Below are 27,208 nucleotides of genomic sequence, written 5' to 3' on the forward strand. Positions count from 1 at the left end.
AGGATCGCATACAGTTAAAGAAATCCATGGTTTTATTGGAAAGCCAGACAGATCAAAGCCAGAAGAGATGCTGCAAATGACCAAAACATATGCGCCAAAAATCTAAGAACATCAGGAATAACTAAACAGAGGAGGAAAAAACACCCTTCCGATTTTTTAACAACAGGAAATGGAGAGCCTTTTGACAATATGGATCAAATAATAGACGTTTAAAGACAAGGAGGGGCTCTAGTCCTCCTTTGGAGGATCCCCCCCAGTGCCCAGTAATTGAGATCACATGGAAACTGTCTCAACTCACGCAGTTCTTTGTGGCTAAAAAGAAATGAAATACAAACAGTGGATTCTAAAGCTCTCAGATTTACCATCAGGGGAGATGTGTGATATGGATTTAACCCTGTCTGTGCCGGGGGACTGCACAGGTTTGCTTTCCCACCCACGGTCCATACACAGAAATGTCTGGAAAGTGGGCTTCCCCCCGGGATATTCTCCTAGTTGAAACCTTCCTACTTGCCCCTGCCAAGGGAGAGTTTCTTACCTTGCCTTCTGGGGATGTTTCTCCTGGAAGCTGCCGTGTGTCCAAGGCAAGAGGCCAGCAAGAGCAGAGCGAAGCAGCGGCAGCAGCGGGCTGGGCTCTGTAAATCCATCGCAGCCAGCCTTCAGCCCACCCCGAAACAGAGAAGTTTGGGGAAGTTGAGCGTGCGGGGGGCAGCTGACCGCGAGGCGGCCAGGGAGGGAGAGAACTGCTTCGCAGCCGCCGTCCGGAGTCCGCAGCAACCAGACAGCGAGTGGGGCTGGGGCTGGCGCTGGCGGCGAGCAGCCGGGCTTGTCACACGCGCAGGAGGGAGGAGGCTGGGACCGGCCCTTTGATGGGATTACAGTCCCCTGTAGCGCAGACGGGCAGGGAAGGGACTAACGCGGTGGGCAGGACACCTCCCCTGAGCGCGCAACCCACCCCGCGCAAGGGAGCGGGGGACACCCACCCACCCCCGCTATGGCTCGCGCAGCCTTTCCCCTCCTCCCCGCGCAAGGGACCGGGGACAGCCCCCACTCCCCCGCTTAGGAGGGCGCTGCCGGCTCCTGCTCTCACTGCTCTGCAGGGCTTCAGGACCCGTGTACCCTATTCCTTTGTAAGGCACCCCCAGCTCAGTAGGCAGCTCCTTCCCTGACTCCTGCAGAGACCCCGTCCCCTTCTCTCCTCGGGGCAGCCAAACAAACCCCTCCCTCCGGAGAGACCTGGGACCCAGGCAATGCCCTACCTGCCTGTGCCGCCCCCCTTCTGCAGGGTGCCATAGCCCGCTGGCAGCCCCATCCTGGGGCAGGGCCAGGAGGAGGATTCGGTGGGATAGTGGCTGCGGAGTTAAGAAGCTCAATGAGATTTAATTCCCCCCCCTCCCCCCCCCCCGCATGAATTCTGAGTCCACTCCAGCCACTCAGACTAATATAGAAAATCTCATGGGGATTAGAGGCGAGCAGGAGGAGGGAGCCCAAGTGTCCTGGGAAGAAAGGAGGGGAATAGGGAAAAGGAGCCCAAACCACCCTATCATAGCAACACAGGAATTGTCCTACTGGATCAGACCCATAGTCCATTTAGGCCAGCGTCCTGTCTCCAACAGCGGCCAGCCCCAGAACCTTCAGAGGAAGGTGTAAGAAACCTCATATTAGACAGCTGTGGGATAATTTGCCCTCCCTTCCCCAGATTAAGTCTCATTCTAATCTCTGATAGAATCTTAAACCCTGCCTGTAGCATGAAGTTTTATATGTCTTCCAAAATTGTTGTTATAACTTCTGGATATTTTTATGCATATTCAAATTATTTTATGCATATAAAATTATCCACTCCTTTGATGAATTTAGTTAAATTCTTGATCCCAATGACATGCTGGGACAATGAATTCCACAGTCTAATTACACATTATGTGGAGGAGAAAATCTTCTGGTGAAGAGAAACAAGGAGAGAAGGAGCTGTGCTTCAGCCCACTATGGGTAATACAGGAAATAGGGAGAGGGAGCCTGTGCCATTTGAGGAGAGACAGGGGCAGTGATAGACTCTGAACTCTCCAAAGGAGAGGACAGGGAGATGGAACTGAAGTCCCTGTGAAGAGAGGTTGGAGGAGGAAATGTTGAGCATCCTGATGAGAGGGAGCCCGTGTGTTTAAGTACCATGAGGAGAAAGCAGAGAAGGAATCAAAGTGTCTTGGCAAGACAGCAGGGAGAACGTTACCCGAAGTCCCTCAGGGATAAGGTAGGAAGTGAGAACCTGTCTCAGATAGAGAGATGAACTGCAAGTCCTACAGAGAGGGGTTCTAAGTGAGCCCACCAGAGAGAGAGGGCATAGAATCATAGGACTGGAAGGTACCTCGAGAGGTCATCTAGCCCAGTCTCCTGCACTCAACGCAGGACTAAGTATTGTCTAGACCATCCCTGACAGGTGTTTGTCTAACCTGCTCTTAAAAATCTCCAGTGATGGAGATTCCACAACCTCCCAAGGCAATTTATTCCAGTGCTTAACCACCCTCACAGTTAGGAAGTTTTTCCTAATGTCCAACTTAAAGCACCCTTGCTGCAATTTAAGCCCATTGCTTCTTGCCCTATCCTCAGAGGTTAAGGAGAACAATTTTTCTCACTCCTTGTAACAATCTTTTATGTTCTTGAAAACCAGTATCATGTCCCCTCTCAGTCTTCTCTTCTCCAGACTAAACAAACCCAAATTTTTCAAGCTTCACTGATAGGTCATGTTTTCTAGATCTTTAATCATTTTTGTTACTCTTCTCTGGACTTTCTCCAGTTTGTCCACATCTTTCCTGAAATGTGGTGCCCAGAACAGTTGAGGCCTAATCAGCACAGAGTAGAGCGGAAGAATTACTTTTCTTGCTTACAACACTTCTGCTAATACATCCCAGACTGATGTTTGCCTTTTTTTTTTCTTTTCTTCTCTCAACAGTGTTACATTGTTGACCATATCTAGCTTGTGATCCACTATGACCCCCAGATTCCTTTCTGCAGTTCTCCTTCCTAGGCAGTCATTTCCCATTTTGTATGTGTGCAACTGATTGCTCATTCATAAGTGGAGTACTTTGCATTTGTCCTTATTGAATTTCATCCTATTTACTTCATACCATTTCTCCAGTTTGTCCAGATCATTTCGAATTTTAATCCTATCTTCCAAAGAACTTGCAACCCCTCCCACCCTGGTATCATCCTCAAACTTTATAAGTGTATTCTCTATGCCATTATCTAAATCATTGATTAAGATATTAACCAGAACTGGACCTAGAATTGATCCCTGTGGGACCCCACTCATTATGCCCTTCCAGGTTGAGTGTGAACCACTGATTACACTCTGGGAATGGTTTTCCAACCAGTTATGCACCCATCTTATAGTAGATCCATCTAGGTTATATTTTCCTAATTTGTTTATAAGGTCATGTGAGACAGTATAAAAAGAATGACTAAAGTCAAGATATACCACATCTACTGCTTCCCCCCATCCACAAGGCTTGTTAGCCTGTCAAAGAAAGCTATTAGGTTGGTTTGACATGATTTTTTCTTGAAAAATCCATGCTGTTACTTATCTTATTATCTTCTAGGTATTTGCAAACTGATTGCTTAATTATTTGCTCCATTATCTTTCCAGAATGGAAACTGACTGGTCTGTAATTCCCTGGGTTGTCCTTAGTCCCCTTTCTATAGATTGGCACTATATTTTCCCTTTTCCAGTCCTCTGGAATCTCTCTCCCATCTTCCATTACTTTTCAAAGATAATCACTAATAGCTCAGATATCTCCTCAGTCCACTCCTTGAGTATCCTAGGACGTATTTCATCAGGCATGGAGAGAGAGAGTCTAAACCCTGGGGAGAATGGGGAGCCGGAGCAATGCTGTAAGCAAATGCAGGGTCCTTTGCAAAGCCATTCAATTGAGGCCCATCGTGAATCTTCTTTTCAGATCCTTTACTTCCTCTCTCCCACACACGAACCCCTGAGGCTGTAGGTCGGGTGACCAGACATCCCAATAAAATCGGGACCGTCCCAATATTTCAGGGTTTGTCCTGCGTCCCGACTCGCCTTTTTTTTTTTTTTCTCCACCGGCAGGACTGACTTGGCTTCTTTTTTCTTTTGCACCACCCTCCCCCATATGTCCCAATATTTTCTTTCCTTCATCTGGTCACCCTAGCTGTAGGTTTGGCAGCCCCCTGAGCCTGACCAGAGACCGATGATCCCAATACATCCTGGGAGAGGCAAGGGCCTAAGGAAGTGGTGTCAAACTCAGTCAGAGGCAAGGGCCAAATGCTATGTTTAATTATGGTCCATGGGCCAGGGTATGAATTCAGGACTATACACTCTCCATAAGGCACAGAGCCATGGCCACTGATGTCAGCAGGTGCTTTGCACAGAATTCAAGAGCAGCATATGGCCTTTATGTAGTAACTAAAAGTTTTAATTATTTATTCTGTGTGTTATTGTCACATTCATAACTCAATGAGAAAATCTGTTCCCTTTTAGACTCACTGCTACATTTGCCCTTTTTTCTCTTCTTCCTTCTCCATCCATGTTTCTCTCCCCCTTTCCTAGCTTTGTCTCGCCTCTGTTTGTTTTCCACTGAATTCCTTCCCTGTAGCAACTTCTAATTCCCAATACAGTGGATTTTATTACCAGCCCTCCTCCCTTTCATCCATTAAAATAAAGCAACTAAATCATCATTGCTGATACTAAAGTGTCATCATTGGGCTTTAAAGGTGATACCCCAAGTCTAACTGAAGTATGCTTACACAACAAACACAAACCTGCGGCTGGCCTGTGCCAGCTGACTCGGGCTTGCGGGGCTCAGACTGTGGGGCTGTTTCATTGTTGTGTTGATTTCTGGGCTCGGGTTGGAGCCCGAGACCTGGGACTCTCTGACCTCACAGGATCTTGGATCCTATGCCCCAGCCTGAGCCCTGTGAGCCTGAGTTGGCTGGTATGGGCCAGCTGCAGGTTTGTCTTTGCTGGGTAGACATACCTTAATAGGCAAAGGAGAGTTCACCCCTCTGAGTTGTTTCAGGCTTTTTGCAGACTCTGGCAACTATTACTGCATCAGTTACAATTGGGCCACAATTGAAAGATTATCTCTGCAGCCATGAGGGCTAGAATTTTTTTTTTAAACCAAAAGGGAGTGGGATATTGAGCTGTACATATCGGGACCTTCTCTCCAAAGTCTCCAGTAGACAGAAGGCAAGGCACCAAAAGTCCATTCCAACTCCTATTAAAATAAATCTTCAGCAATAGTTAGACTGAGTCCAGAATTAAGTATCCAGATTATTTCCCCTTCCTCCTACCCATTCCCAGGAGAGAACCAGAATCCTGTCCCCACAGTCCCTCACTCCGCACTCACATGTTGTAGCCTGGATTTAGCTGAGGGGATGTGCCTTTAGTTTTGGGCAGGCCTAGTCCCACCTGTCCCAGAGATGCAGATAGTACAATCTCTCACTCCAGGAGAGAGCAGGGCAGAGTGTGGGGCCCAGAGCTCTTTCCTTTATCCCTCTCCTCTGAGCAGACAATGTTTGCTCTCTCCCTGGGGATCTAGGACCACTAGCCAGAATCACTATGGCAATAGTAGTACATGGAATGACATGCTGGGAAACCCAGGCAGACAGAGGAAGGGATAGCTCAGTGGTTTAAGCGTTGGCCTACTAAACCCAAGGTTGTGAGTTCAATCCTTGAAGGGGGCACTTAGGGATCTGGGGCAAAATCAGTATTTGGTCCTGCTAGTAAAGGCAGGGGGCTGGACTTGATGACCTTTCAGGGTCTCTTCCAGCTCTATGAGATAGGTATATCTCCATATATTAGATTTCCTGAGCCCCTTCATAGCTGAAGGTTTTATGTCTATGTAATGGTGTAGCACCCACCTCTCACAAGTGCCCCCTTCTGGTCAGGTGTGTCTTTGTTCTTTAAAGAAGTCCAATCCCTGCTATTGGGCTGTATCCCCAGGGCTTCCGCCCTGGAGGCAATGGTTTTGCCCTCTTAGTCTGTTTTGGCCCCAGTCTTCAGCTGGGCTTCCTGACAGTTCAGTCCCCTTCTGAGGGTTTACTGCAGTCCAATTGTAGGCCCTTCCCCAGTGGCCTATGGAAGGAGGGGGGGAGGGAACAGCACAGGCCCACCCACTCCTCTAGGTCCTAGCACAAGGACCCTAAGAATAGCAACTGTGTGCTGCCACATCTCCTTATCAAAACTGCCTTCAGTTCCCTGGGACACTTCCCCATGGCCCTAGCCTTCACTGACACCTTACCTGTAGCTCCAGGCTCTTCTAAGCTCAAACCCAGCAGCCAGCTAGGAGCTCTTCCTCGCTCCCCTGATCCCTGCTAGCACTGAGCTGTCTGGTGTTCTGCAGTTCCCATTAGCCAGTTAGGAGCACAAGTTGCACATCTCTAACTCCAGCAAGGAATTACCTGTCTCTGGCACCATAGCTCCTTTTTATAGGGCCCTCCTGGGCCCTGATTGGCTGCTCCCTGCAGCCTCTCTGATTGGCTGCTTCCCCTTCAGCCACTTTAGCCCACTTGGAGGGCCTCCTCACTGCTCCTCTAGGGGCCTCTGGGCTTAGTCCACCCCCTGACAATCTAGCAGATTTGATTTATTTTCTCAGAGTTTGGCATGATTTTCTATATAACTATAATAAGGCTATGAACCATGAGAATAAAAAGTCATTTTGCATGTCCTGAGATTGTGGTAACACTGTTATTCGCTGAAGCAATTTATAAAAATGGAAGATATGCAACCAGATTTTCAAAAACAGCCCCTAATTGTGATTGTCTCAGCTTTTCAGCTCCCCTTTTAAAACTCCTAATTTTGGATTTATTCTGTAAAATTCAACAGTTTGGACTTGGTCTCTTCATAAAATAAAGTGGTTTTAGCAGATACCTAGCTCCTCACTGATTCTTATTAAAAATGTTTCACATTTCTAACACCTGGTTTGAACATAAATAATTTAGGAAGCAGTTTGCCATGAAGTGATTTGTTTTTAATCCCAACCAACAGGATATCTAGTTGAAAAAATGGTCTGGTGAAAATGGGCCAGTCTTATTCTCTGGGCAGCTAAGTGAGCAGACTGTGAAAGAACAACTGCCTGGCCAATGGGCTTAGCAGGTTTTTCCATTATGATTAATGGAGGAGAAAAGGCATACCAGTGCCTTAGAAGACCCCAGTGAAGAAGTCCTGTGAGTTAGCAATATAAACATAGGCGAAGTTTAAATTATAATTTAAATTATACCATCATGTATAATCGTTGTAAGATTAAGAGCAAAGGAAGATAGTAAAATTAATTCTTTAAATGTATGGGTTTTTTTAAATGGGAGAACAGATAAAAAAGACAGAACAAAAGGGAAAGGAAAGGAAAGGAAAGGAAAGAAGAGCTACATCTCAGTTTCCATCCACTTGGAATTAAATCAGTAGTTTCTAGAAAGTTAGACCAAATCTTTTCAAATTTATCTGAGGTCCCTCTTCTCTAAAATGCTACCCACTCTTTAGTTGCCAGGTTTGCTAAATCACTGTGCCAAGCTTCTATCCCTGGAGGCAATCTGCTATTCCAGTAATATGCATTCTTAATGCTTGGCCTCACTGATGAAATGAGGATTTCTACACGTTTCTGGTTGTTCTTAGGATGACTGTACAAGACAGAGTTAAGAAGTTTAAATTAATTTATATGTGTGTTTTCATACTTTAGAAAATTCCCAATTTTGGATTCAGTTGAAGCCTTTCAAGGTTTTCAAAAAAGTCTTTGGCTGGGGAGAGTTATTTTAATCAAACTGCAACTTTCTTTTAAGGGGCCTGCTAAAACGGAGTATTATATCTGCTCAGCCTGAACTCTGTTGTAACAAAGTTTTGTCTGGGAATTTCCTAATCTCTCTTTTCTTTTAATACAAGCCCCTCAAAGTCCCCAGTAGACCTTGCAAGCTGCACACACACTCTCCTAGGTCTTGCATGCTACAGAGAGACACTACAGATCTTGCAAGCTGCACAGCTCAACTCCAGACTGTCCTATGCCTATGTGTCTCTCTTTTTTGACTCCAGGACAGCCAATCATTTCCCCTGTGGCTCTCTCTTTTTCCAGCTCCTTCTAAACTGGACAGATCTGCCCTCATATTATTCTCCCTGCTGTTTAGGCATTTTATAAAGTCTGCATTGGAACTTGTAAAACAAAACAAATAAATAAAAAATCCTACTGAGATCACAACCCAAATGATAAATTTCTATAATGATTCCTCTTTAACTTTTACCTTAGAAATGGATCTTTTAGGTAAAGTTTTTCTTGGGACAGTCCTTCCTAATTTACTGCCCTGATGCTATTTGCCAGATCAGATATTGACTATGATCCTATGCTACTGACCTCATATAGAGAAGGGATCTGAAGGTCTTTTCATTTACTTTAATGGGAGCTGGCGTTGATACACAGACTATTCATAAGTTTATGGAAAGCAGAGGAACCAATAAGATGGAAGATTTTAGGTATAAAACCAGCAAATGTAGTTTTCCATTAAAAATACCAGACAGTATTTTAATTTGTCATTTTCAATTGTACAGCAATATCAGACATAATGACTGGAATTTATGCCTAATTACAGTTTAATTAGAAAATAATGATTGATTATGAATGCATATGCTGATAACTATTACTGATCAAGAATTAAATGATCCCCTAATTGCTTACAAGAGCAAGTAATTAGTTAATTATTTGGTAAGATAATTATCTACAATTATTATTGTTTTTTTTTTTTTTACTTGCATGGTGTCAAAGATAGAACCCTGTGTGGATACAAAATTTGTATCCGCATCCAATCTGCGATCTGCAAAAATGATCTGCAGATATCTGCATCTGCGGATATGGATATCTGTGGATATAAAGCAGATATCTGTGGATTTGCAATGCTCTAGTCCTAGATGTGCATGACACATTACAGAACTTACGATCTAATGTAAATGCCTTTCATTACAAAGGGTCCCAATGCAATTTACAACAATATGCATACAGCATCACCCGCATGTAACTAGATTCCCAATGAAAGGTGACATCTAACTGGACAACTGGCACACAACATAACAATGCAAGGAGAGGAAAATTTAGTCTGAGGGACAAACTCATGGAGAAAGTGCCATGTGAGGTTTATTTTCCATGTAGAGGAGAAAGGACTTCAGTTTTTAAGGTATTGTGAAGACTCACACAGAAAGCAGCATTTTACTCAGGAAAACTGCCATGAAAGGATGAAGGGTTGAGTCAATCCTACTAGGACTCTAATTTTTGACAGAATCTACACACGTGGTGATCATGTTACTGAACTATCCCCTCTGAGCTTGTTTCAATTCAGTCACCATAAAAGGTTTTCACTAGATTATTTTGCCTTAAGAGCAATCAATAATGGACTCATGACATCAGGAGAGGAAGGGTGTGTGAAGGTGTGAAATACAGCAATTGTTTACACTTGCACCTATGTTGTACCCAATACACAGACCGAATTCTGCATTTGGGCCTCACCCTGTGCCTGGTCAGTGGGAGTTTTGACATTGACTTCAGTGAAACAAAAACTTTTGTTTCTATGTTTTGGTTGGCTAATCATTGCACTGCCTATGCTGATACAACTGAATATACTTTAGCTCAGTATCAACAAGACGATACATTGCCATCATCACAGGGCTACCAAACCTATTTCATGTGAGGACCAGAAAACTGCACTTCCGGGCACTAATCTAAGGGTCTGTCTACACTGCGAAATTGTCGACAAAACTTAAAAAAGCACCCCCACAAAAGACAAAAGTTTTGCCAACGCACGTGGCAGTGTGAACGTGGCTTTGTCTCCTGCCAACAAAGCTAATGCCACTCGTGGGGCTGGAAGTATTTTGTTGGCAAAAGTGCCAACAATATACTGACAAAGAGCATTTACACTTGCTGACTTTTAGTGACAAGGCTGTGTCGACAACGTCTTGTCGCTAAAAGCTGCATGGTGCAGACAAGCCCTTACTCTCACTGAAGTCAATGGAATCTCCAAGGAGTGGATAGGTGTTGAATCAGACCACAGATGTGAAGAGGAGTTGGCCCATTCATTAATCTGAACAAAAACCTGCATGATATTTGTTTATATTTCACTTTAAAAGAAATTCCACACCAAAGGTCCCCTTGACATACATTTAAAAACACAGTAACAGGAGTTACAATACGTAAAACCATCTGAAGCGGCAGTGCTTCTCTTTCCTCCCACATATCATTTATTCATCTGTCACATAACTCTGAGCTTAAACCCCCCACTGCCTTTTCCCACCTAACAGAATTCAGATCCTCAACAGTCTCTGTCCTCCGCCTATGCTCATTCACACACATGGGTTTTGTGGCCTAGCCAGAAAGCCAACACATTCAGGCTATTTCTGACTATTAGGAAAGTCACTGCAAAGGAAAGAGACTCTTACAGAGAATGCTCTGCCAGCTGCCCCTTCCCTTTAATCACAAAGGTGATATGCTCCAGGCCTGTACAGACCACAGTTATGGCAGATCAGAATTCTTATACCCTCCTTTAGCTCAGTTTCCTTTATGTCGTCCACTGCCACCCATTATATTTTACTACGCTCCTTATTCATTATCATTATGAATTATTTGTACTGCAGTAACACCTCAAAGCTCTAATCAGGGATCAGAGCTCTGTTGTGCCAGGCATTGTACATACAAAAATATACATAACAAAAAAACAGTTCCTGCTCCCAAAACTTACAGTGAGAGACAACAAACAGGCGGAGGGGACACAGGATAACAATGAGACAATTATGAACAGCATGATAAGCAGTGGTCATAGCACATCAGCTGCCTAATCATTGTCAAGTTTTATCCCACTCACTATATTTCACAAGTGCTCTGATCTCTCCCACCTTTCTTACTATCCCTCTATGTACTACAGGGTTTTTTCACCACACACTATAAAACAGTGCCTCCCAAACATGATATAAATCACAATATCCACAAGACTGTATCTTGTCCAGCATTAACAGCATAATATATTGTCTATTATTAAAAATTATGTTGCATTACATTACTAATACACCACTACTACACTGAGTAACAATTTAATTTCCCTCTTAAAATAGTTTTTACAAGTTTATGACCTAGTGTCTGTTACTCTTCAGAACTAAAATGAACACAATCAGTAATAATAAATTTATCATTCATTCAAGTCAACAGTTCTAGATGTCGGGTGTGCTACAGGTTGTGCCTGTATGTTCAAATATAAGAGCTCCATCTTACAAACCCCCGCTTACATTAACATTATTATTTCTACTGCAGTAGCATCTATGGGCCCCAATCATAGGCAAGGCCACTGATGTATGAACACAGAAACAAAACGCAGTCCCAGCCCCAAAGAGCTTGTATAAAGATAGTACCTAACTTTACAAAGGAGAAAAAGAGGCCCCAGGGAATTATCGATTTTCAGTCTAACTTCAATACCTGGAAAGATATTGGAACAAATTATTAAACAATCAATTTGGAAGCATCTAGAGGAAGAGGAAGATTATAAGGAATAGCCAACATGGATTTGTCAAGAACAAAACATGCCAAACCAACCTAATTTCTTTAGTGGCCTATATGGGGGAAGCAGATGTGATATAATTTGATTTTAGTAAAGCTTTTGACATAGTCCCACATGCCAGTCTCATAAGCAAAGGAGGTTAATGTAGTCTAGATGGTACTATTATAAGGCGAGTGTATAACTGGTTGAAAGACTGTCCTCAAAATTGTCAATGGTTTGCTGCCAAACTGGGAGGATGTATCTAGTGAGGCCCCACAGGGGTCTGACTTGGGTCTGGTACTATTCAATATTTTCATTAATGTCTTGGATAATAGAGTGGAGAGTATGCTTATAAAATCTGAGAATGAGACTAAGGTGGGAGGAGTTGCAAGCACTTTGGAGGACAGGCTTAGAATTCAAAATGACCTTGACAAATTTGAGAATTGGTCTGAAATTAACAAGATGAAATTCAATAAAGACGAGTGCAAAGTACTATACTTAGGAACAATCAAACACACAACTACAAAATAGGGAATAAGGCACTAGACAGTAGTAATGCAGAAAAAGCATCGGGGGGTATAGTGAATCACAAATTGAATCTGAGCCAAAAAGTGGTGCAGTTACAAAAAAGGCTAGCATCATTCTGGGGTTTAACAACAAGAGTGTCATATGCAAGACACAGAAGGTTCAACTCTACTTGGCACTGGTGATGCCTCAACTGGAGTACTGTGTCTAATTCTGGGCATCAACTTCAGGAAAGATGTGCACAAAATGGAGAAAGTCCAGAAGACAGCAACAAAAATGACAAATGGTTAGAAAACCTGACCTGTGAGGAAAGGTTTAAAAATAACTGAGCATTTTTAGTCATGAGAAAAGAAGATAGAGGGGGAACCTGATAACAGTCTTCAAATATGTTAAGGGCTGTTATAAAGAGGATGGTGATCAATTGTTCTCCATGTCCACTGAAGGTAGGACAAGAGGTAATCAGCTTAATCTGCAGCAAGGGAGATTTATGTTAGATATTAGGAAAAACTTCCTGACTATAATGATAGTTAAATACTGGAATAGGCTTCCAAGGGAGGTTGTGACTCCCTTCCCCATCATTAGCAATTTTTAAGAACAGGTTACCAACGCTTGTCAGGGCTGGTCTAGGTATAGTTTGTCCTGCTTCAGCATGGCGGGGCTGGACTAGATGACCTCTTGAGGGCTTACGTTTCTGCACTCCTACATTTCTATGATTCTATCATGCTTTTGTTTTCAACTTCTCAGTTTTTGCCAGCCTTAGCACCCTCAGGTCAATGGAACTAAAGGCAATGGAGGGAGGAAATAAGTACTTTCACAAACCTAAGAAAAGTGTTATTTTGGGAGCTTACAAAACTCACCTGCATCCAGATATTATATATACAGTATTTACAATTTGGGGACAAGTTGAGGAAACAATATATTGCCCAGTGCTGGCTTCCCTTCTCTTCTGTTCTTTTCATACTCTCTGATGATGTTATGAAGAAAAAAGAATGACTTCAAAGCACTTTGGGGAGTTCAGACTGTGCTCCTCTCATCCTGTTCTCCCATTTCAGTCTTTCTGCAGCTCTTAGGGGAAAAAATGACTTAGAATTGCTTCTTTCATTGTGTTGCTGCTTCATGCAATATGCATGCTCTCCCTTTCCCCTCATCTGTCAGTATATCAGACTGATACTTACCTGTAGCCTACTCTATAATCTCCTGGTAGTATTCCCTCCAGTTTCCACACCAGCACTTTTGAACAAGGGAAGAGATTGGCCACAGAGAATCCCTCTAGGTCTAACAGTCAGGGTATGCTGGGACAGGACTTAGTGAGTTTAGTTATGACTATGTAAATATTGGTGGTCAAAAACGGAGACTGGGGAGATTTCCACATTAAAAATTGGGACCATTTTTGTTGCAATTTCAACATTTCTGCTATTTTCCACCAATTTGTATGAATAACTTTGCATGACAGATGGGATGGTCCTGTTAGAGAGCCATAGAGCTTAAGGCCAGAAGGGACCACCAGATCATCTAGTCTGACCTCCTGTATATCATAGGTTGCTGCCACCATCCAGGGCCCAAAAGCACACACTAAACCCAAAAACTGAAATTAAGCCAAAGTATTACAGGCCACAAGAAACTAGACTTTCATATGCCCTGGGTAGAAACTAGGAGGGACAGAGGTGCACCAGTGCCTGAGGCATTCACAATGCAGGGAAATGATTAAGTGAGATATACCCAGATAATCCTGGCAAGTGTCCCGCACCCACACGCTGCAGAGGAAGACGACCCCTTCCCCCCCATGTCACTGCCAATCTGACTTGGGGGGGAAATTCCTTCCTGACCCTACAGATGGCAATTAGTTAGATCCTGAGCACGAGAGCAAGAACCAGCCAGCCAAAAGAGAGAGAATGCTCGGTGCCACCTCAGAGCCCTGGCCCATCCTGACCAATGTCCCATCTCCAACTATGGCCATCCCTGATGCTTCAGAGGAAGGAGATAAAAATCCAAAACCCCAGAATACATCGGGGGGAGGAATCCCTTCCTGAACTCCGTCTGAAACCCCGACGCCAGGAGATTTTAGGAGCATAAGACATAAACCAGAAGTGAGCTCCACGGCAACTGAGCCCTGTCCCCTACCATCACTCCACTTCTGCAGATAATGGGGACGTGATCCTAACTGACCTGTGCTGGGGAGAAGGGAGAGGCCTCCAAAGGAGAGTACCACTTCCATAACTTCATTTTCCCTCTTATCCCAATGACCTAGCAAAAATTCCTATTCAGAAGATCCATGAGGGTTGAAATCCATGGCTGGGGACTGGCTGAGGCAGAAGTGGCAGGGAGCAGGATGGGGTGACAAATGCTGTCTGCAGCACCATTTCCACCTTCACTTCCGCACAACTATGAGATCTTTTGGGATAGATACATGCTGACATAGTCCAAATGAACTTATCTTCTTTCCCATTCCCTCGTCTGAACCACCTCCACCCTACCAGAAGGGGACTGTAGGGCAGTGGCTATTAGGGGAGGAACTATACTTGTAAGGTCTGGGAGAGGTGGAGATGGACAGTAAAAGCCGAGTTTTCTCCCCTGGACAGAAGAGCAATGAGAACTTCACAAGTGGAGCCATGTAGCTTGGAGGGGACAACAGGGCCTACAGATGTTCCTCACATTCAAGTCTCAGTGTCTGATTTCAGAAGCACCTGGGATGCAATTCCATCATGGGTCACCTCATCACCATGACTTTTAAACACAAAAAAAACAAAACAAAACAAAACAAAAAGACATTCAAGATCATGCATGCTCATCTGGATGAGTGCAAAAGATAGGGGTCTCCAACTAATCACCACACTAATATATCACTCATGCTCTGTCTCCTTTCCCTCCCATAGACTGATAACTCTGCCTGTCACAGATTAATTCACTGTTTCAGAAACAAAAAGAGAATTCTCTAGAATTAATTCCAGCTTTTTATTAGGTCAATAAGCCTCTAAAAAGCATTTGAAAAATCATAAAACTTTTAAAAAGATCTTTAGAAGTAGTTTTTCATGTTTGCTTCAACAGGAAAAATAGGAGATAGCAAGATCCAATCAATAGGCCATTAAGATACTGACAGGACTGAGATAGGATTACGTGATGAAGAAATTGTGAAACCTTTAACTTTTTCATTTTCAGCAAGAACAACCCAGAAAAGTTGTATTATTTTTATTTCATAGAGTAAACTGGTAATTAACCCCTTAATTTTCACCAGGAAAGTCCACCAGCCCACACATGTTGCAAAATCATTAGGTTAGCGGATGTTCATATTATGATGCAGTCATGGTTTCTATTCTACAGGATAAAAGTTTCTTAAACAAAACATCTAACCAATACTTTGCCTGTGCAGCCTATTACTGAGATAGGGCTAGGAAAATAAAGCAATCAGTTTCACTTTTCTTTCTAGTAAATTCACTTTCAGGTTCTCATGCACTAGCTCACTGCTGCAGTACTGGGGGTTGCAACACTGCAGAGGAAAATTTTTGTTCAAAAAACTGTTTCCGTGGTGCAATTTAAAAATATCTTGGAAACATTTCCACAAGTCTTAAGTTCTGTGACCTAAATTTTGGATCTGACTGTGTTCCTTTAACTTGATCTTTGAGATAAAGCGCCAAATGTTTTCCAGTGTGGTGTATTCTTGTGCAGGGGATGAGAAATTAAATTAGTTTTAATGCATCTGTTTCTGCCTGACTGTCCCACACAGGAAGTATTGGGGATGAGGTGTGGGCAGTGCTTAATTTGTGCCAGGGCGTGCCAGCCCTGGCACCTCTGGGCTTGGCAATCCATAGCCCGGGCACCTCTGGGCTTGGCAATCCATAGCCCGGGCACCTCTGGGCTTGGCAATCCATACCCCGGGCACCTCCGGGCTTGCTGCATCAGTTATGAATGTAAAAAAAAAAATTGCTTGAGCCCTGGCACCACTTTCATTACAAATTAAGCATTGGGTGTGGGGCAATGTGTTCAGCTCCTAAACCCAAAGAATCTTCAGCTCATCCTCAACAGAAAATTCTCAACTTTAATTCTCCAGTTTTTGAATCAGCCGTGTTAACATCACTTCCCTGCTGCCCACTGCTGTGAAACCTCATCTTGTATATGGGACTGACTGTGCAGTGGAGAAACCCATGTAAAATTAATGCTAACAGTCTCAACATTATGTTACCCCTGGAATTCCTGCAGAGTGCAGCTGTCCTCCCAGCATCACTCTCCCATTCACATCCTGTGCCCTTTCACTCACAGTGCACAAATGCATGGAGTACCTGTGGAGAGGCGGTCCCGTGATTAGGGAAATGGGGAGGGCTGGCATGAGCCAGCACTCTTCTCCTTCCACCACCTCTATCTGGGTCTGCTGATTTACACTCCCCTCTGCCAAGAGAAGCAGCTGAGCATTCAGACCATCATTTGAATGTGGGGTTCTCTCTCAGACTAAGTTACAGCTTATCTGAATAAGTATTTGCGATTAGGGGTCCCATATGGGTAAGATATATCATTTATAACTATGAGCACATAGTCCTACAGACCATATTGACACAATAGCCTCACTGGGCCTGACCCACAGCCAATAAAGTGAATGGAAGACTCCCACTGACCCCAGCGGACTTTGAGTCATGCCTTGAATTTGTTAGGTGTAATTTACAGGGCCACCCTGCCAGGTGGAAGAGGTGGCTGGAACAATTTTCTATTACAATAAAACTAAAGCTGCAGAGGGAAGCTGCCATCAGTGGCAGCCTTTGCTAAGCACACCCTGCACTGTGCACACACTTAGGACTTTCCACTCGGATGATAATGCTAAATAATATGATGTGGAGTGGGGTATTTTGCATTTTTTGGACAAGGCCGCTGTCAGTGAGGTCACTGGCAAAACTCCCATTGCCTTCAGTGAGTGCAGGATCCGGACCTATACTTGGAAGGACTCCAAGAGAAGGTCTGTCAACCTTCCTCTCATAAAAATGCTAAAATGACATGAATAATGCAGCCAGTTATGAAGTAGACTATGGGAGGAATGACAATGCTTTTTTCCCCCTCCTCGCTGAGCTCTCAAATGTAACCTTTACAAAAGAATTAGCCACTTATCACAAAATACAAGTGATGTAGGATGTTATCAAACATGATATTTTTAATCTGAAACAAAAGACTCGGTTAAAAGATGAGTTAAGGTTATCTGACTCCTTGTATAGTGGACAAATGTTTAGTGCATTCAACCTACCCAGGTGCACATGCTGAAAAGTAGCAGGACTGCCCATGTAATCTTAAAATTTAAAAAGATATATACTATGTTTGGAATAACAAAGTAAGACATTATGAAATTATCATTTCTTCTTCAAGGGCTTCATTTCCAACACACAATAGCATTAACATATGATGGAGCACTGGTCACTGCAAAAAACTAAGCTCCCATTGACTTCAATAGAGTCTGAATTTTGTCCCATATGCTAGTAGCTGTACAACCTAGTTAAAAACATAAGCCTACAAGTTCTGCCAACACCTTATAATCAACTCTTTTCACAACATCAAATGGATCAATCATTCCAACTGTGTCTATAAAATATTCTTCTACTCCACCAACACCTAACACTATTGCGAAACTTTATACACCTCTGGTATAACTTAATGTATCCTGGGACTATATTCTTTTTAAACTTTTTACTACACATGAAACAAGCAATTTATAAAATCAACGGTATACACTCAAGAACGTGTTTCCATTGCAGACCAAAACAAGAAGGCAAAGTTAAGACTGATCTTAAGTCAGCTGTAATAATAATGAGCCATAAAGGATATATGGCATTAGAGAAACATCTGAATCCCCTAACTATTCATTTGTACATTTTTTTAAGATTGGATTTTTATAAAAATTTAAAGAAAGTGTAATTTTGAGGGGACTCTATTAAAAGACACTATCAGCCTTAACTCTTTAAACTAAGTTATTTTATTTGTTTAACAATACTGCATAATGGTATTATGTCTGATAATATCCTGGATCGCTTTTATGTTGTGTTAGTGGTTAGTTCTATTGTAGAAATTACAGAGAGTAGAAGGAAGAAAGCACTGACCTTTCATATTAGCTGCAAAATGAATAAAGCAATATGGATTAAGCTCCAGTCTTTATAAACAACAGGCTAGATTCTGACCTAAGATACACCAGTGTAAATCCACAGTAATTCCATCCAATGGAATGGAATTATTCTGGATCTACACCACTGTTTCTCAGTTCAGAATCAGGACCAATATCTACATTATGTGCTCAGACACTAGAGTGATGAAGGACATAAAAGTATTTAGCTAAATGGCTAGAATGAAGTGGCCCATTGTTCCAATACTCTACTTACTAAATGACAGAATTGATCATTTTTTTCTATAGGAAGAAGATTGACGGACCCTCCACACAAGTAGAGTCAGATCCTGCGCCCGTTGAAAATCATTTAAAATTTTGTCAGTGACCTCACTAAGAGGTGATCTGACCCCTCTATTGCTACGTAGGCAGTAGCTCATCTCTTCATTTGGGGGCTGTGCTGGCAGTGAATGCCAGCATCATGTTTGCTTTGCAGCCACAAAAGCAGGATGTGTAGCTTTTCCTGATATTCTCATCAGTGCTGCTCCACAGACTGATTGGCAGGGGAGCAATGAGAGTGTTTGTGCGTGCATCATCTTTGGACGCTGAGTGTGTCACCTTTATCAGAGACTGTGTCAGAGCCTCAGCTTGTGTCAATCAGCATAGCTCACTGAAGCGTCGTTAGCTTCAAAGAAGCTATGCCAATTTACACCAGCTGGGGATCTGGCCAACCATACCAGTCTTTAGTAACATGGGAAGCAGAGATCAAAAGGCTGTTCATGGACATAGGTTCGCAGACTGATGTATTATTTGTGGTTTCTAGATGGAATGAACTTTACTCAAAGCCTTCTGTTTTTCCTTTCTCACCTCACCGTCATGAAAGTAAATGATGAGAAATCTGCTCCTTCTAGTTAACAGTATTATAGCATTTTATCTTATGGAATAAACTATTTTGACTTTTTACTCAGCACAGAGAAGATATCTACGTTTTGTTTTGTTTTGGGCTGTCTCTGGAAAATGGATATTGGTTTCCAAAAGAAGAAGTGCAGAACAAAACTTAAACACATAAAAGCTTGTCAGAGCCTTACAGTTTTCCAGATGCAGTCTGGTAACAAAAATAACAGATTCAGGCTTGCATCCTGTGTCTCACATCTGTGAGACATCATGCTGCTCCTTGGATGAGGCCAATTTGAAACTTATTGAACCCTTTTTTGTTGTTGGCATATTCACGTTCTCTCCCCCCATGCACTGTTCTGTTGCTGTCTGGGAACCATTTTTCTTTGATTTATTTCTATTCCTGTTCCAGTCCCAGAGGCAAACCCTGCTATTTTATTCTGATAGAGCCACTTGGATCCATCCAATATTGTATCTTTATATACAGTAGAATTCCAATTATTCCTACCCCCACTATCTTTACCTCCTTTTCTAACAAATTGAGAGTGTTTCCTTCTTCTACTGACTGCCAGATATTCAAAATCCAGATTAGTCAAACATATTTCGTGTCACCCAAGTAATTTACATAATCAGGTTTCTAATATGACTTTATTGTTTAAATAATACTAGGTCATAAATCTGGTCTGTTTATGACCAAAATATGAGACTACAGCCTTCACACCCCCAAGTAAACTGCAGAGAAAGGGCTTGATTCTGATCTATGACATTGACTTTAAATTGGCACAACTGCATTGATTTCAGTGAAATTACTGAGTGAAAGGGAGTTCAGAATCAGCACCAATCAATTTATAACTTTCCATAAAGACACATCTGCGTTATACTGAATGCTGTTATGTAATTGGGCCCTGATCCTCCAAGTAGATGCGGTAGCATGAATGCCTGTACCTACTTGGCGGGGCTGGGGCCTTAATGTTTGATGAAGTTGTTACCACTAAGCTGCGTTTATAATGACTGACATACTTACCTGAGGATTGTAATAAAATTCTGTAACAGTTTTCTTGCTGTTTACAACTCTTTCATTGTTTGTGATTTTCAGAAACAAAGGGCAAACTCTTTTTTTTTTTAAGTATCATTTTTATATGTCATTTCCTCTGAATTGTGGGATGCACTGATTTAGAAAGAAGAGAATCATCTGAGATGTGCTGCCATGCACTGGTGCACAGGCTCAGGAGATGTGCTTTCTCTTTAAATGATCATCGGTGTATGGCAATGTTATGAGCAATTAAGCACCACATGCTTTTAAATATTCAAGACAGTTACCACATCATGCACAGCGGTTAGAGGCAAATTGTAAACATACCATTTCAATTAGATATGTCAGGGCATTCTAGGAACTCAGAATGCTAAGGGGTAGGTCTGTCAAAGCTGTAGGGGATTGTATTGTTTTATTTATGTATTGGTGGCTGTGACATGCAGTCTAAGGGCTATACTGTTGTTGTCCTGACTCAGCTGGACTAGGCAGTAAGGAGTGGGCTCTCCCCCCGCACAGACTGTGACTCCAGACTTGGAGAGGAGAGCAGGGACTGCCCACCCAATATGCACCCCTGTGAGCAGAGTGGCAGGGAGAGGGTGGGGAAGGATGGCTCCTCCCACTCCCTTACTGACCAGCCCCTGTATATGATCCGTCACACACAGAGAATAAACTGCTCTCCACGAAAGAGGTGAATTCGCTTATTCTCCCTGACAGAGCCAGGGTGTGGATGGGGAGGAAGAGTCACTTTCCTCCTAGACTGACACAGCTACACATTGCCCCTTATTCAAGGCAGATTGCAAAGTATCAATCTAGCCCCAGGGGATTCCTTAGCTTCTGTGTTTTGCTGGATACTAAGGTTCAGTTTGACCCTTCCGGAGGAGAAACCAGCAAAAGATCAACAGATTGTCAAACTCAGAGGAAATAATTCCACTGGTGCAGGGGGAGTTTTGCCTCCCAATGAGTTACCAGGGAATGAGGCCCAAGAGCCACTAGGAAATCTTGTGAGTATCGGGGCATCTGAAGGGGGCTGGGACATTGGACTCTTCAGACCAGCCACTCTGCACTACTCCCTAACCCCCCTGTATTGCGTGGCACCATGGTACCTGTGATGGGTTGTCACCCCCGGGGTGCAGTCTGGGAGCCATGGGAACCACTCTAACCTCCCAGCTGGGCTGGCCCTTTTTCACATGCTTGGTTGGAGACACAGCCAACCTCACCAGGTCCTGTTATCTCCCAACACGACAGCAGGTGGTGCCACTCACCTACACTGAGCTACATGAGTGCAAACTGCAATCATTAGCCAATTTTCCCAGCTCCCCAGGTTGTTCTCTCCCCCCCCGCCCGGCTGGAGTGTAAACCCAAAATTATACCATCTTGCACTGCATAGGGAGCTGTACAATGTAAGCTCATAAACAGTTCGCTCTCCCCTCAATGTGGGAAAGATATGCAACAAGCCTGTGTTAACCAAGCTGAGATTTTTTCCCAGACACTTCGCTCAAAGGCACACTGGTTTAGATAAAGCAAAAACAAGTTTATTAATTGCAAAAGATAGATTTTAAGTGATTATAAGTGATAGCAAACAGATCAAAGTAGATTATCTAGTAAATAAACAAAACTGAAAACTAAGCCTAACATACTAGATGGATTGCATATGAATTAGCAATTTCTGACCCTGGCTGATGATACAAGCAGTCCGTCAAGTTTCCATACACAGGCTAGAAATCCTTTTAGACTGGGTACCAAAATGGAGTTCAGTATCATGTGATCTGGTCCCTTGCCCTTGCTGAGTCATAGCAGATATTACTTACAGGCCGTCTGAAACGTTTACAGGAAGCCTAAGCTTTTCCACAGCCCATTGTCTTTGTTGATGAACCATTAACACTGACTAGCTTCATCACTGTTGTACCTGAAAGCTAGCTGTTGGTGTTACTCAGACTACGCATATTTGAAATACAGATCCATAGTCAATATTAATAACTTCAGATACAAAAATGATACATGCACACAAATAGGATAATCATATTCTGCAAATCATAACTTTTCCAATGACACCTTACATGACTCATCATGTACAAACTGCATCATAATCATATCATAATCATACAACTATAAAGAATATGGGTTGCAGTGTCAGAATACCATCTGGAGTGACATGGTTAGGGTCTCAGCACTTGATCCTGACCCCTATTCTTTAAAACAGGGAGCAGTGGGAAACTAAGGAGTCGTGCTGACATGGCTGCCGTTATTTCCTGCCTTTATTCTCTGTGTGTTTGTTGCAGGAGTGGTGCAATTTAGAACTATTCTACCTTGACCACTTCCCTTCCTCTCCCCACCCAGATATGCTCAAGCTGCTGGAGCTACAAACATGGAGTTCATGCAGAGAGGCTTCTGTAGGCTTGGGGAGGGGAGGCGATCATGCTGCTTGGCTCACTTTCCCTCCCTCCAACAGATTTGGAGTCATTGTTAGCAGTTTTTCTGCAAAAACTCAAACCACTATGGTAGCTGTGGCCCCATTTCCATGGCTGAATATCCTGACAACACTGCTGAATGCTGTACAGGATGAGCCAATCAGCATGGGAGAGTGGCATTGGAACAGCAGTGGTTTAGTTGTCTTGGGGCGGGGGACACTGCCTGTGTCTTTTCTTAACCTAAATATGACACACAATAGCACAATTCGAAAACTGGTAACAAACAAGTCATGTAAGAAGCAAAGTCTTGGGGAACAAGTGTGAGCCCATGTGCTCATGGGTGCCAGGTGTGTGTAATTTTTGGTGGTGCCCAGAATGGGTCCAAGGAGAGCCATCCCATCCATAGGACAGACCGGGGAAACTGCCCCAGGCCCCACGCTTTGGAAGCCCCCGCGCTTCAGGGGGACGTGGCCTGGGGGGTGAGCCGGGGGCCTGGCGCCGGCAGTAGTGAGCGACCTGGCCCCAGCCCGCCCTGTTCCTTCCCGCCAGCTCCCAGCATTACTCGGGGGAGGGAACGGAATCCAGAAAGAGGTGGAGTGGGGGCTTGGGAGAAGGGGTGGAATGGGGGTGGCTGGAGTGGAGCAGGGGCGGGAAGAGGTGGGGTGGGGCGGAGCTGGGGCGGGGGGTTGGGGGAAGGGGTGGAGCGAGGGGGGACGGGAGTGGAGCAGGGGCAGGAAGAGGTGTTGCAGGGGCACTCGCAGCTGCCAGCGCCAGGCCCCCCACTAACCCCCATGCTGCTCTGTATCCCTTGTCCCCCTGAAGTGCGGGGCCCTGAAAAGCACAGGGTCCGGGGTGGTTGCCCCAATCCATCCTATGGACGGGACTGCTCTGAAAATATAAGCCCAAACATTGGTGGTGCTGGGTCCATGTTCCTGAATATTGGTGGAGCACGGGCACCACAGACCCATATAACTTCCCGCCTATGCATGTACTCACCCATGTAAAGGATTATGGGAAAAAGAGCCTCCTCACAGTCCTGCATGGGCTATTTGCATCGCTAGACCCTGTGTTCAGAGGAGAGGAGAGCAGCTGGAGGAGGAGTAGCAATAAAACCATGGAATGGGAATGTACAAAGCTGGGGAGCAGGTGAAGCCTTGGTTCAGAGCTTCCCAATATACCACATACTGCACCATCTGCACCAGCAAAAGAACTGACACAGACTATTACCTCTGAAGTACGAGGAAAGCATGGCCCAAATTAGACTGTGACACTAAGAGTCACAGTGTGATTCCTGCCCTGCTCTTGGGACATCACAGCACCTGCTGCGCTTTACTTAGACTGGATGTAGAGCTACAATCCAGCTCTTTAAGAACCATATATCTGCACTACTGGGATCTTTTAAAAATGGGCACATTTCCCATTCATGAAAATGTGGAATACATAATTTCTAGGGGCTGAATGATGTGACATTTAATGTATTATATAGTAAGAGCCAGATTTTCAAAGGAAGATATACATGTGCACTTACCACAACTCAGCATGCAAGTATGCTTAATCAGCCATTTGCATGTGCAATGCACAATCAAGCAAATTGCAATCAGAAAAATTAAGATATAGGGAAAAGGGAGCAAGTAGGAAGTAGCCTTTTAGGCTGTTCACAGGGGGAGAAGGGAAGAAGAGAATGGAAGGATGCAGTACTGAGATGGGTTTAGCGTGAACTGTGGACTAACCCAAACAGGAAGATTTTTAAGGGAGATTAGAAAAGAGGAAAGGTCTCAAGAGCTGGAGGAAGGAAGTTCCAGATGAATGGGACAACACAAGTGAAAGAGAAAAACTCTGGGGGAAAGAGATGAAGCCAAGATTGCAGGAGTGAAGTGTATATAAGGTCAGAGAGCACAGAACAAGACTATGGAGAGTTTTGAAAACAATTTTTGAACTAGAGAAATTCAGAGAAAGAGAGGAAGCCAGGGAAGACAATGGGAGGATGGTGATGGTAGGCTCCAGCTTCTGGGAGCTAAAGATTTCTTGGAAAGCTACAGGATTCTGAATCCCCCAAAATGTAAAGAAAGGATTTAAGGTGACTGAGGGCTTGTCTTCACTACGGGGAGATCAACGCTGCTGCAATCGATGCAGCAGGGGTTGATTTAGCAGGCCTAGTGAAGACCCGCTAAATCAATGGCAGAGCACTCTCTGGTTGACCCAGTACTCCAGCTCTCGGAGAAGAGTAAGGGAAATTGACCGGAGAGTGTCTCCTGTTGACGCATCACAGTGAAGACACCGGGATAAGTCGACCTAAGCTACATCAACTCTAGCTACGTTATTCATGTAGGTGAACTAGCGTAACTTAAGTTGACTTACCCCCTAATGAAGACAAGCCCTAAATCTCCAATGTTCAGGTAAGTGAATTAAGGAATAGAATTAATACACATTTCAGCAAAGACGGGAATATAGCTAGGTACTTTTTCATGAATATTTCTCCCTTTCTCAAAGATTCTGTTTCAGCTAAAATTTTCCACCTTACTCTATTTATGAAAAGTGCATGCATGTTCAATCAACATGAGATCAGGCAGAGTGAGAGAGAAAGAGAGAGTGAGAAAGCTATGATCAGAGGTAAAGGAAAGGCAATTAATGAATGAAGAGTTTCAGTACTGTGAAAGGCTGAATACCAGACTGCAACCATCAAGTATACTGTGCAGGAAGAGATCATTTTCTGGGCCATTTTCTATTTTCCTTTCTACTCTAACAAAGACATTTGCTACTACAAATCTTTAAGGGCTAGATTGTAACTTTACAATCTGCCCTGAATAAGGCATTGCCCCAGGAGCAGACCAGAGAATGATTCCACTGTTCAGAATGTCATAATTCCAACCCTGCTCCCACCCAGCTCTGGGGAAGAAGGAAATAATTCATTTTCACAAAGCATCTTTTTCAGTGTTGCCAACTCTAACAATTTTATTACGCATCTCACATTATTAGGGATTGTTCTTAAAGCTCCATCTTCTGGATTCAAGTGATTATGTGAGGATCTCAGCTTTTATTTAAAAAAATAGTAAGTTTCTGATCCTTATGGCTGCCAAGAAAAGCTTGAAATCACAAACCCTAAAGGCTCTAACACCAAAAGGCAAATGAAATGAATCCCAAATTTACTGTTTTTGAAATCTCATGATTTTTGAAAACTTGGGCTTGGCAATACTGAATGTACTCCCTCACCTATGCACCCAACCAACTACTCTGGCTGGTGAGTCGGAGACATGGAACCAGAGCTCCTTTCACTCTCCAGACCCTTCCCACCCACTTCCTCACAAGGCTATCAAGCAAATAGCACCTGACCTCTCTCCAACCTTTTGAAGCTGTAGTCACAATTTCAGCAGGGCCAAGCTGGAGAGTAAGGAGGAATCCTGTTACTGTTTAGTCCCTTGGACAGCCAGATCAGAATGGTGACAATCTAGCCCAATACTAAGACAACTAGTAATTTTTTGTTGTTGAAAATCTTACATCAATCATGGAAAATATATAATTAAATACAGTTTTAAACAAGGCAGATTATTTTGAAAATCGTGGCATATATTTGACCATTGGAGCAACAACCCATCAGAGCAGAAGCAGTTTGTGATTGTCACCATGGTTTTCTTTTTCATTGTTGCAGGACACACTGCCTTATATGGAAACACTGGAAAGCACTCATTGGCTGGCTCTGCGTTGTCACATATGCAAGAAATGACATTTGGAGGTAGGACTCAACACTGGAGCTACTTAGAATGGGCCCAGTCTTGACATCCTTAGTCATTACTCATGCAAAATGCCCATTGATTTCATCGAGAAGTTTGTCTGAGTAACCAATGTAAAATCAGACTCAAGATATATACACTGGCTAGCTGACAACTGGCTCACCCCCATCTTAAATGCACTGAAATTTATATAAAAGGGTAAACCAAATCTTTAATGTCTCTTACTAGAAAAAAATACTCTAGAATTGTGCTTTTCTGCACACAGCTTCTGCACACTTTTCATTAGCCAGAATTAGCCACAGTTATACTGTGATCCTCAAGAAGGTGAGAAACTTTCAGATTCTAAATTACCTATTGAAGTCAAGTGCTATAGACTGCCAATAATATCTTTGTCCTCAGGTGCATATAGTTCCATCTCACTAGTATAGAAATTGATCTTTCTAGTTGTAGACATATGAGAAGCCTTTTTAATGCAATAATGGGGACAAGAGAGGAGTAGAATGAAAATCCTTATGACTCACCATCCACATTAAAAACAGAGATCATTAAGCTTCCTACCCTCCTCTATAGCCAGTCCATGGAGTGGGGAGTAAAGGTGCAGCAGTTGATACATTCCCTTTGCCATTTGTGGAGCTTATGGTGGTGAACTTCTGCACCACTCCTTATTCCTAAATGGTACAATTGAGCCCTTAATCAGTAAGTCAGCATGCAAGGTCTACAGTTTTGCTCTTTCAGAAGGAGGTACTTTTCCTATAACCTGACATGGAAACAATAAAGATAATTAACACGGAAGAATGAGGGTGTCAAAGTGCTGCAATGGATTCATAAACCATAACCTTGAATGCTCTAGATCTCTTTGTCATACCAACATGAAGAATCACTTGTGGTGGCTGCTATTTGCTTTTGGATCACTCTTTAGTCATAGAGTTTAAGGCCAGAAGGGATCACCAGATCTAGTCTGACCTCCTGTCTATCACAAGCCACCAATACCACCAAACATCTACACACGAAACCCCAAACTGAAATTAGACTGAAGTAT

At 43.4% G+C, this 27,208-nt stretch overlaps 1 protein-coding gene across 3 annotated transcripts in view; it reads right to left on the bottom strand.

The window, feature by feature from the left end:
• EGFLAM (EGF like, fibronectin type III and laminin G domains) overlaps positions 1-27,208 on the bottom strand; it is a 166,020-nt gene that overhangs the window by 126,431 nt on the left and 12,381 nt on the right. For 2 of the 3 annotated variants that reach the window (XM_054033186.1, XM_054033185.1), the window contains exon 1: positions 536-962. The exons of the other annotated variant lie outside the window; for it this stretch is intronic. In XM_054033186.1, coding sequence (XP_053889161.1) covers positions 536-644 — 109 coding nt within the window. In that variant the 5' untranslated portion in view covers positions 645-962. Of the gene's footprint in view, positions 1-535; positions 963-27,208 lie in introns of those variants that run through there. 3 annotated transcript variants of the gene reach the window in all.

Source organism: Malaclemys terrapin, chromosome 6 (genome assembly GCF_027887155.1).
Source record: "Malaclemys terrapin pileata isolate rMalTer1 chromosome 6, rMalTer1.hap1, whole genome shotgun sequence".
In the NCBI taxonomy this organism is placed as follows: Eukaryota; Metazoa; Chordata; order Testudines; family Emydidae; genus Malaclemys; species Malaclemys terrapin.